Genomic DNA, 12,540 nt, shown 5'->3' on the forward strand with positions numbered 1-12,540 from the left:
TTGTTAAGATAAAAATGATGAGGGTATTACTGTTTTGAAACTTATTAATTATCGCATAATGTATTTTTACTGAATATGTTCTTGAAAATTTATATTTTATTTAAATATAGGAAACAGAAATTTAAATGCATTAATATATATATTAAGAAACTTCAAGGTTGAAATACATTAATAAAAAATATATGTCTATTACCTAAAGTTAAAAGAATGACTTCAATATCAATAATATATGTATATCATAGAATTGTTATTTATATATAGTTTTTATTTTATTCGGGTTTTTATGTATTTTAAATAATTTTACATAAATGATAAATAATTAAAAAGGTACGCAAAAATTATCGATAACTTGTTATTCTGTACTCACGCAAATATTTTTGACAAGATATGGTAAGGTTTTGAACCGAAGAAAAATCCGGGCAACAATATAATATATAACGTCAGTAAATTTAAAAGTAGTCATAAATAAAACAACAGTTTGAGCAAATATTGCGATATTTTATGTTTAAAGTCACTTTAGACTTATCTTAAGACTATTTTTGATCTTTATATTAATCCTATTCTAGTTGTATAAATGTGCTTTTTCAACATAACAACTTATCAAATTTAAACGGGTTTCAATAGTAATCATATTACAATTTGAAATAACTTATTTTTAGTATTATTAGTAACACTGAACCATAACTGTTCTATTTAATGCTTATTAAAATTTATATTATATAAAATTTAAAAAATTATGATATTATACAGCGACTCAATAGTATTTCAATAATTTGTTTTCGTCAATTATCAATAGATTTATATTCAATATAATTTTAAATTCCATTTGAATCAGACTTAAAACATCAGCGGTCCTAACAGTCACATTATAAAACGCCTAAGGCTATATATTGTCAACAATGTAATAGACTACTTCATTAATATACACCTCGTGCTCTTTATAGATAATACGTGCGTAATATGTTATACTTTATCTTATCTTAAATTCTTATACTAACTTATTTCAATATACAGTTCCATAATCTTTTCAGTTCCTCGAAATTGATCTTATAAAATATATTTTAATAAGAAATTACTTTAGGTGAGCACAATATAGTTTCATGTATTAAATATTTTTCGAATCACTTCCATGTATATTATAACATCGGGCTAGGGAAGCGCAGTTGAAACAGAAATAGCAGATGTTGAAGAGTCAAGGTCTGCGAAGGAGTCTGGCAGGCGACGGCCTAATGTGTCGGGAACTAACCGAGTCAGGGCCGCACTGGCTAGCGGTAGGGCGCCTAACAGCGTTGTGGGCACCCAAGCCCCGTACTGAGCCTGATTAAAAAGATGAAGATAAATAATGACAAAGTATATCCTGTATATACACTCTATTTTAGAAAAAATAAGTATATAATATAAATATATTTGATGAAACCAAACTAAATCCTTATATATTTTCTACTAATAAATGGACAAAAGTAGGATTTAATGTTTTATTCAACATCAAACTAATTTTAAAAAGCTAAAAAATCGGCATGGTGAGAAAACATTAATATACATGTCATAGTTTTAATAATTACAAAGACTGGTTATTTTATTCATTTTATTTAACTATTATTTTAATGATTTTATAATGGATAACTTACTAGCAACGGCGTTTGCGGTGCAAGAATTGCTCCAATACGGCCACAAGTTGAGCATGCCGCAAGCAGTCGCTGACGAGCACGCGTTGGAAACAATTCAGCGGTATACACATACAGAGCGTTTAAGGCCATTGTAGCTCCCATCTTACCAGCAAGGAATAATGCTACGCCAAAACCACTTTCATCTGTAATTAAATATATTATATATAAAAAAAACAGTAATATTTAAATGAAACTAATATTTTTCGGATAAACTACGCGGATTTTTATTATTTAAAAACTACATAATCACGACGTTTCGGTTACTTTTCAGCAACCGTGATCACGGGCAGACGAGATGTGAATGTCTGTCAGTTGGTCCTGGTTATTTATCAAATTTATCAAATAAATAAAAAGGACTAACCGACTAGTTTATCCGAAAAATATTAGTTTCATTTAAATGAATAAAACTCGCGAAAATCTTAGATCACATTATGAAAAACAGTTATAAGTAAATGTAAAGTTAACAAACTTTGATTATTTCTGAATTAAATATTATTTACTATTATCCTATGGATTACTATACTCACGGTCAGGCAGACATGGTATTGCAATTAGCGCAACAGCTGTCAACAAGAAAGCAGCGGTGAGCAAAGGCCGTCGTCCAGCTCGATCTAAGAGCAGGGTGTTTAGTAGCAGCGCTGGCAACTCTGCAGCGGCGAGCAACACGTAATTAGCATGTGCGGAACCAGCAAGGGCATGAGAACGAACTGCTAACCCGTAAAATACGAATACTGCACACAACCACCAAGCAAAACAGACGAGCAAACGACGTCGTAATGCGCTGTACCTATAACAGAAATACCGGAGTTAATAAATAGTTATTTTTACGTTTTAATATTTTTCTATTAGGCTTTAATTTATTGTATATAGTATATTATTTTGTTACTTACTTAATAAAGGCTCTTAATATACTTTCTTCTTCTACAATATTTAAAACTTTATCGGTAACTTGATCTGTCGACAACATTTTATCAAGTGTCCCTTCAGGTAACGAAACATTGTTAGCTCTTGCCGCTTGTTTTATAACGCGAGCTGCTTCTTTGACTTTCCCTCCAGCTACAAGCCATCTTACACTCTCTGGTAACACCCATGGATATAAAAGTAGTAAAAAGGAAGGCGGGTATGCAAATCGTGCCCAAGTTCGCCAATAAGCAGTCAAATAGTCTAAAAGGGCTAGGGAAGCTGCTCCAAGTGATAAAGGAATTCCAAGAAGCAAACTGGCCAGAATTCGGTGTTCTACGCCCAGCCATTCAATCACTGTAATATAAAAATAAAATAAATAAATTATAACACTATATTTTGAACACTATTTGCCACATATAGATGGAGATATTACAAAAAAAAACTTACTAAGTACAAAAGCTGCTGGGTATACGCTTGCACCTAAAACAGTTTCAAAAAATTCTGAGGCTAAATAAAGGTGATATGAGTTGACAAAGGATTTAATTAGTCCCACAACACCAGCACCCACGCCGCAAGTCACTAAAGCAGCTCGACGACCATACCTGTAAAAGATAAAATACAATATTAAATAAAGATATCTAAAATAAACATGTGTAAAATTAGCTTATAAAATTAATAATTATCATTTGCGTAAAATATTCTTCATTTCAACAATTTCATAGACTATTTAGAGGTTAAATTTGAGCAATGTATACGAACCTATCAGAAACGTAGCCCATGATTGGCAACGAAACTAACATGCCAACGTTATGCACTGTACCAACGAGAGTCCGCTTCCACTCTTGACAAGCTAGACTAAACTGATAATAAAAAATATAATATAACAATTGAATCAAAAAGTTCACATGTAATATTGGAACGTACCTCTATACTCGTAGAATAGTATTTATTACAATCAAAATAATATTTTAGAGGTTACTACAGTAGAAATATATATTTTATTCCTCATCCATCCATCTACCTTCATTCATCTATCTGATTTCACTTACCTCAGCCATAATACTAGTGTGATGCTGATACACAAATTCTTCGCAATCCAGGAAAGTGCTATTATCGAAACCGTCTTCGCTGCAGACTCCAACGAGTGTTGGGTGACGATGGCATTCAGAATTTGGTGGTAATGCCCAGGTAGACCAAGATGGTGACCACGCTTCTTGTGTCACAGGCCCCGTTAGTGTTGTATTATCTTCACATTCTGGAATATGGCATCTGAAAAGAACAAAAAATAATTCATTTCCGATTTTATTTCGATTTTTACCAAAATGTTTAAGATGATGAAAAAGACATTAGTTTAAAATTGTTTATACAAAGATAATTTATTAAGGCAGAGACTTAATTATTTTTGTGTATTACCTGTTTTATTTATATTTTAATAATTACACTATGAGTACTTTATTTTTAATTTACATGCCAGTAATATTAAATTAAAGATAAAAATATAGGTAGTCCTCAATAATTATGATTGAGGTTTATAGACGTCTAGCATCTAAATTAGATAAAAGTAACATGTATTAAAGTAGCTTTGTTAAAAATTAATACGAACTATAATTGAATTATTTAAATGTCTACGCCCAATATTCGTTTAACAAACATTTATGAATATTCCATTTAAATTCATGATATTATAAAAATTTCTTTTTTATGGCAATATATTATTATAATATATAAATACATATATAATAAATTACTTTATATTACTTAATATCTGGGTTAGACACAAACTTTCATCAGTCGGGTTCAACAAATTGGCAGTCACGTGGCCATATTTCTCATGGATATTTTTAGATTAACTATGTTAATTTTAATCACTGGCTTGACCACTACACCTAGTCTCTAAAAATAATTACTTTAATGTCAACACTAACATCTGTTGCGTGGTTGCTATCTATCAAAAAGTATAATAACTTTTTTAAACGCTCTGCAAAACTACACTTTTCATCAAGAATCATCTCTTATATATTTATTATCTCTTATAATTCGATAGGGATTTGCTTAAATTATATAAAACTTATAGTATTTATAGACAAAACATATACCTATTGGACTAACTAAAAACTAGAATAAAGGTTATAATACTCAAAGGTTAATACGTTTATTAATTATTTCATTATATATGTAAGCATACTGTAAAAAATAACGTCCCTGGCTTTTATCTTAACAACTAAAAACAATAAAACGGCCTATGTCTATCAAATTTAACATAAAAACTTATTTGAAATTACTTGTCGCTCGATAATGAAACATGATAAATGACCTCTTTTACTGGAATCATATCTATTATATTAATTAAATAACATAAACCACCTATCATTTTAAAATATTAAAGATTATTAACTCAACACTATACATTTATAATTCACAAATTTAATTTATTTTATTAAAATCCATTTTTTTTATCGCAAAATTTTTACCCTCTTTTCTTCCTAGTTGTGAAAATACTTGCGTAAGTGAAATATTTGTGAACACCCGCATATTGCATAAATCACCTGTTAAAATGGAAACTGCCTGCATGGCGTCTTTGCGTCGGCTCAGCCCAATGTGCCCAAACAGGTACATAAAAATATTACTTCTATAAATAACTTGCACCTTACAAGTACATATTTAAACTCACTTAACTACTGGATAAAAAGAAACGGGTTTGTTTGGTATATTTATGGACGTTTTCCTTTAGAATATCTCACAGACAAATCACCAAATATAAAACATTCTCACCGCCGTAAATGTACATAGCAAATACGATCGAAAAGGAATTTGCTTAGCGAAAACTAGCTTCAGTATTATAACATAGTAGTGGAATCACCAAATAATATATTAAAACTAGAACATTTTGACATATTTAGTTAAAGAATAACTGAATGAAAAACATTTTGCATTAATTTAACTAGCCATTAATTTTCACAAAAGTTATGAATATTACAACTCATCCATTGAGTGTGTATGAATAACAATTACTGTGTATTAAACTTAAAGCTTATAAAAAAATGACCAAAAAATTTCATAACCAATTAGCAATAGCAAATTAAAATTTTTAAATCCTCAAACTATGATATTGTTTGCCAGTATATGATGTTTCGCTGTTAAAATTTTTTAAATGAACATTATCTTACTTTTACATCTATATCAAAATAAATGTGTCAAAAAAATAAGTCAATTTAACGAATTAGGCAATAAAGGTCATATAAACCAATTGAGTAAACGTTGATAAAAAAAGTTACGAATGGACAAACCGTTTAGTTAAGTTTGAATTCACGGTCATAAGATTTTACTACATTATTTCAATAAGCAAAAAATTTACGACACAAAAAGATTAAATAGCGAATGAAAGTAAAACAGTAGTTTTTCTAATCTAAAATTTCAACGGAAAATTATGTGTAGGAAATGTTTTTGTACCTTTTTAAAATACAATTTGGTTTCATCTACCATGACACCAATCATTACTGATACCATTATAAGTATCTTAACAACAATTAATAGTAATTAAAACCACGCCAATTATAAGTATTTATTTATAAAAGTTTACTTCGTCGTTTGAAATTATTATAACATGTTTATTTTGCTTTCCCTTTATTGAAAAAAACTAATATCCACTGATAGAATTTGATGGAATTTAAACTGACTTGAAATAATATGTCCGTCTATTGGTATTTTTTAATATACCTAAACACATTCACGTGCGGGAATGCCGATAAAACAAACCTTATCTACGACCCCAAACAAACTACATGACTTGTAAGAAAACCACAAACTGTTATCAACAACCATATAATTGTAATAAAAGTTTAACATAATAAAAATTTTATTAAAGTTATTACATGTTCAATGTTTTAATATAATTGTTATACATGAAGACAGGGAATCGAATATGCGGAACTATTTGGAAGTGTTGCGAAATATCATTGTTTTTAATAATGAATAAAAAAAAGAAATCGAAGAAATAAACTCATTCTTCTCAATTAATATTTTTATTAAGTAATACAATACGACACATATGTTATTATTCATTTACCACGACGCATTATTATAAATTTAAATATTTAATTTGTTTACTAAGAAATTTCCAGATATAAATTAACCGCCGATTTAGTATTTCTTTTGTTTCTCAATTATTATTTTTTTAAATTTTTTTATTAAATTGCATTTTTTTTAGAACACAAATATGTGTATATTTTATTTACGATACTCCATGAATTAGAACCACAGATTATAAGGAATTGTAAGAATGGTTTCCAGTTATTTCTTCCGACACTTAAATTTATTTGCGCACATACATCAAGACACAGAGACTAGAATATGTTACTTCAACACATAGACTGTATCCATTAATATGTGGGAAATGTAACCACATTAGGGATTTGAAAATTAAATTTCATCGCTATTATGAAAACATTCAATTATTCGTTTTATCTTTTAAAATTCTATTATATTTTTTTGTTTGTTATAACTTAACTTAAAAAAAATATTCCATTTCAATTTCCGAATTTCCTATATTAAATACTCTTTATATTACATGCTATCTAAATGGAATTTAAGTGCAAAAATGTCAAAAAATAACCGGACACGGCATATAAAGAACGAATTTTAAGAGTTGTCTGTCATTTAAGTACAATACTTTTTTATATTACTTTAATATAATTATAATATTTATTTCATTGAGAGTAGAGAGTGATAAACTATTTTAATCAAACTTACCTACTTGGCTTTAAGAGGTATCAAAGTAATTATATAATGTTTACAATATTAATTTCATTACACATGCCTTATTCTTATCTACAAAATGACACGAATGAAGAAGGGTGATAAATAGAATATTTAGATTATCTCTGTCTAAATATATGTAAGGTGATAAATAAATAACGTCTTACATGTATATGATAAATCCTGTAATCGATAAACCGGTCGAAAAACCAGTCGACCGATATAGTTTATTTTGATCGATTCGCGCACATGGGGTCGAGTCACGTGAGTGAGAGTTGAGCTTGTGCCGCGCCTGCAAATGTGAAGGAGACGTTTACGAGTCTAGTGCAAGTGGTTTAAAAGAACTCTAAAATATATTATTTTAACAAAAAAAAAATTGTATATGTAATAATAAAATTTCTAAATTCTTTAAAAACGTAATAAACGCTCTCATAGTCAATTAGTTCTCCGGAAAAACTTAATTCTGACCCAGACTACTTGTGCCAAATTCTATTAGTCATGTAGTAGAGTCGTGGACACGCGTCTGATCTCACATCAATAGCAAGTTTGTCTGCTCCCAACCTCCGGGGATCATGGGGTTATATAAACAGCCGTTTTATTTATCGGAATAGATAAATTTTAACCTCTCGTTTTATCCATCCCGACAAAGAATTACTATGATAGTATAAATAAACGGTAGTTGAGTATGATAGTTTTCTTCGGAAAATAAATTTATTATTTATAATTTATCTGTTAGAAACAACTAAAAATACGGCACACGTTTACCGAACGATTGTAATGAAAAATTGAATATCTCGGAAACTTTCAGCAATTTTATAATACATGATAAATATGGACTATAAAATATATTCTCAGACGTTTTAGTACATTTTATACATATGTAGTAATAAATCATTAATAATAAAGGAATAAGAAAAACAGCGTTTCCCGACATATTGAAATATAATGCTGGCAAGCAACAAAAGATTTAATTACAGGAAGTGTATATCATCTGGAAAGTCAAGTTTTTTTTTTATTAAAAACCGCAAATTAAATATTAATGTATATGAATAGCATCTGACCATGGATTTTCATTCTTCCATATAAGGGAAAGTAACTTTATTATAATTAAACAATGTAAAATTCTACATTTCTGTTTCTAGAATTTAGTTGACCTTAGATTTATGTCAAATCAAAAACTATAAAAAAATATGTTTTTCTTAAATTGAACAATAGCTATAAGTGAAAGTAGAAAAAATGTTCAATTGTTCAATTTAAAAAAAAGTTGTAGGTAGTTACCATACCTTTTTCAAGGATTTCTTTATATAGACAATCAAACATAATAATAAGCTAAATAAATTTAAAAATCATATACACATAAAGACTTGGTATATAAAAACATTTTCCATATAATCTTATCATTACAATGTCGTAAAAAAAAAATCTCATATATTTTTATCACAAAAGTTGCACGCATTTATTCAATTAATAATCGAATAAACAACTACAATAAGATAGATCTAATTGCTAATTGCTTAGTGTGTTTAAAACTATTTTAATCATTATAATTACCGTTTAATTAAAAGTTATTACCAATTGAATATGTATATATTTTCTAACTGCGTTTTAAACGAGCTTAACAATCGTGGTATTGTTTTTATTTATCTCCCAATTTTTTTTCATTTTCATATAATATTTTCTTTTTTATACTTTAGAATCTGTCAAATTATACCGATTACAAGTTTATTTTTTAAACTATTAATATCCCATCACTTAATACGACAATTTTGTAGTACTTGTTATAATTCTTATAAACTTTATTTATTGTTTAAATAATAAATCATTTCATTATTATTTTATTTTAAACAGTCCACTTCCATATCAATTTACGAGTTTATTGTTGTTACAACGAAAATCATCTCAGTTCTTTTTTAACTATCAACCCGATTTTCGTTTTATTATTGAAAAACGGTAAATGACAAACTTGTTTTCAGCCTGCACCACCTAAGTGTACCTTTTACCTACTTAAATTCTTACATTTACCATTAACATTCTACCAAAAGACTTGCACACAATTATTTTCGATACATTAATTCGATTACGAAATATATTTCAATAAATGAAAAAAAATAATCAAAAACCGTTTTATTACATTTCATTCCCAAGGACCTGAAGAAATTTAACATAAAATCAATCACGTATTTATAAAAATTTAGAACAATATTAAGTTATGTCATTAAAATAATTTTATTATTTAATATAAAAAATCTGTAATGTCTTAGATATTTATAATATCATAAAAAGTAAGCACTACCAAATCGATACCAACATTATTATTTAAGAGATCAAAGCTAACAATAAACAAACAAAAATAAATAGTCAAATCGGGAACTACCTCGCGGTTTGAAGTCAGTGTAAAAAGAAAATAACTTATGCCATAACCGTTATTTAAAATACCCGAAACCAATAATATTTTTTATGATAACATTGTTAAAAAAATATATCATATTTTGGTAAACATTGTACATAGTTTTTTAGTAACTCCCTATAACCTGGCAGGTAAAAATTGCATATAAAATAAAGTCTCAACATCTGTACTGTCATAATAAGTACGTTAAACATTTATCATGCAATAAGTAAACCGTAAAGATCACCTGCTTTTTATATTCTTATAGATGAAGCATCATAATCAAGTTGTTATTAAAATCTTAAAGGGTGGATAATTTGAAAGTGTAAGGTCAAAGGAATGTTGTGACTGTCGCTGGATTTAATTCATATTTTTTATAAGGCAAGTTAATTTGTAACTTCCTCATTGGCAAAAGATAAGTTTCCCAAATAGATCACACTTATATGTCACAGTGACTTCACGCCTATTGACGTTTCAGGACGTTGCTCTACTACAGTTGACATACAAAACGTTGAGTCACAGAAAATTTTTAGCACCTCATTGACTTTTTACAGTACGGAATTTTGTAAGAAACAAAATATTATACCATGATTTTTTTCACAATGTTTTCAATATTTATAAACATAAAAAATAAAAACCTAAATTTTAAAATAAAATAACTGAATGTAGCACAATTTATACCTCGTGATGTTTACTTTAAACCAGTTTCTTATACGTGTTGTTTAGTTTTCTGCACATATATTAATTACTAATCCACGGGTAAAATATAAATTAGTAAGTCCTTTGTTTATATGATTAACCTAATGAGATCTGAGACTTGCATGAGCATTCATTTAAATGAAACTAATATTATCGGATTACTACAAGAATTTTATTATGCTTAAAAACTACATACTCCCGACGTTTTGATTACTTTGCGTCAATTAATAAACTAATTTAAAAATAATTTTTGATTTTCTGAAGGTCCATATTATTTTATTTTAAATATAAATGTAGAAATCCAACACAGTCTCACGATTTATATTATGATTTTTGATCAAAGAAAATTATTGAGTAATGACTCACTAAAAAAGAAAAACTAATACCTGTTTAATTTTAATAAAAAAGATAAGTAGCCTTAAAACCTTTCTGTTTATAATAATTTACACCTTTAATAAAGTCAATAATTATACAGTTATAAGTAATACTTCAGTTACTTACAATCATCGCTTTTGTATAAGTGGCATTGAACTTTAAAAAATCTTTCTCATCACATATAACTTTATTCTTTTATTTTGTAGTTGTTTTTATTTAAAACTATTTCATGTCACTTGATCTATGTATATTTAATTAAAAGCAAAACTGAAAAAATCTCATTAATTCGGAATTATCGACAACAAAGTTACAATATTTATATTATCCGGATTTTTAATTTTTAATACATTGTTGATTTGTAACTTTGAAAGTGATATTTAGATTTATTTTTTATATCTCACCTGTGCGGCGTACGCGCAGCTAGGAATACATAGTTGGTGCCATACATGCCGGTGAGAAGAATTGGCAGTGCCAGTAGCAATGCAATGCGCGCCTGCCACCAGCCCCAGCCCACACACTCTTTATCCATCACTGCTTTCGAAAGTTACCGATTTTAAATAAAAAGGAAATCCCTTAGATTTTACTGTAAAAACAGAAAAGCTGGCTAATTAAATAAATACTGGACGCGGCAACTACAGACACTTTTAATATCACAATATCTGATAATACGTCCCGCCGGCCAGAGGGTCCGCGCGGTAATGCCCTAACCAACGTCAGGAGTGCTTCGAAAGGAGATCTCTGTTTTCTTGACTTACCCGCTCACCGTTAATTGCGTTAAGCAAAATTGAGCCCTAAGGTTCTCTTAGAAGACTAAGATTCAATTAAACCGATATTAAAATCGCAAACAACTCGAGGAAGCTTCACTGGACACGTGTTGGAAGAATGATACACACCTACCGCTATGAAAATCTCGAGCCCACACGTGACTGACATATGTGTACATTAAAATAATTAAGTAATTTTCAGACAACAAAAATGAATTAGATACTTTAAGGTAACAATCTCTTATTTACAGGTGATTGAGCTAAATTCTTTAACGTGTCGCCCATTACATATAAAATCATACAGCAATATCATAACGCATAATGCAAATGTGCATTATACATTTCTTCATTATTTTTATAATAATGATCTTGATAATCTTGGTAATAAAAAGATATCTAAAAAGCCACATGATTACATTGTACAACAACATGTGTTACGAGTAATTGAGCTTATAGCCCAGGACGCATAAAAATACATAGCGTCCAAGTATGCCACGACAAAAATAGCTATACGTTTAAAAATACATGAACCTTATATTCCTAAGCTGCAAAAGCTGGTGCAAAGATAACTCTAGGAGTCATTGACTCATTACATTAGGTATTAAAAGCATTTTTTTATAATAAGCGTAAAGAAAAAATTAAAAAATGCGAGTATGATACTATATCATATTTACAATTATTCTATGATAATAAGAAAATTTTGTTATATATATTATATAAACTATAAAGTAATTCTATTATATTTTATTAACTGTGATATAGAAATGCCATTTTGTTCACACATATATATTTTATTAATACTTTTAATACATAAAAATATGAGAAATTTGCCATTCACCATGAGGAGGATTTAAGATTTTGTAGGAATGTATATTTTTTTAGTACGCCCTACATCCTAAATCATTTTTCTTCTATGGCATTAATAGAAACTACAAGTCCAAATAAGATATTTATCTCAAAGGAAAAAAAAGATACCAATGTGAAAATAATT

At 28.5% G+C, this 12,540-nt stretch overlaps 1 protein-coding gene across 1 annotated transcript; it reads right to left on the reverse strand.

Moving 5' to 3' along the window:
* Window positions 1-477: 477 nt before the first annotated feature.
* LOC116769793 (solute carrier family 22 member 6-like) lies at window positions 478-11,501 on the reverse strand. The gene is made up of 8 exons (XM_061522618.1): window positions 11,187-11,501; window positions 3,620-3,839; window positions 3,330-3,430; window positions 3,018-3,172; window positions 2,558-2,924; window positions 2,195-2,454; window positions 1,629-1,810; window positions 478-1,317 (listed from the first exon to the last, which is right to left on the reverse strand). The coding sequence occupies exons 1-8, from the start codon at window positions 11,312-11,314 to the stop codon at window positions 1,150-1,152; spliced, it is 1,581 nt and encodes a 526-aa protein (XP_061378602.1). The 5' UTR covers window positions 11,315-11,501; the 3' UTR covers window positions 478-1,149.
* Window positions 11,502-12,540: the final 1,039 nt, after the last annotated feature.

The sequence above is a fragment of the Danaus plexippus genome, chromosome 14 (genome assembly GCF_018135715.1).
Source record: "Danaus plexippus chromosome 14, MEX_DaPlex, whole genome shotgun sequence".
Classification (NCBI taxonomy): Eukaryota; Metazoa; Arthropoda; class Insecta; order Lepidoptera; family Nymphalidae; genus Danaus; species Danaus plexippus.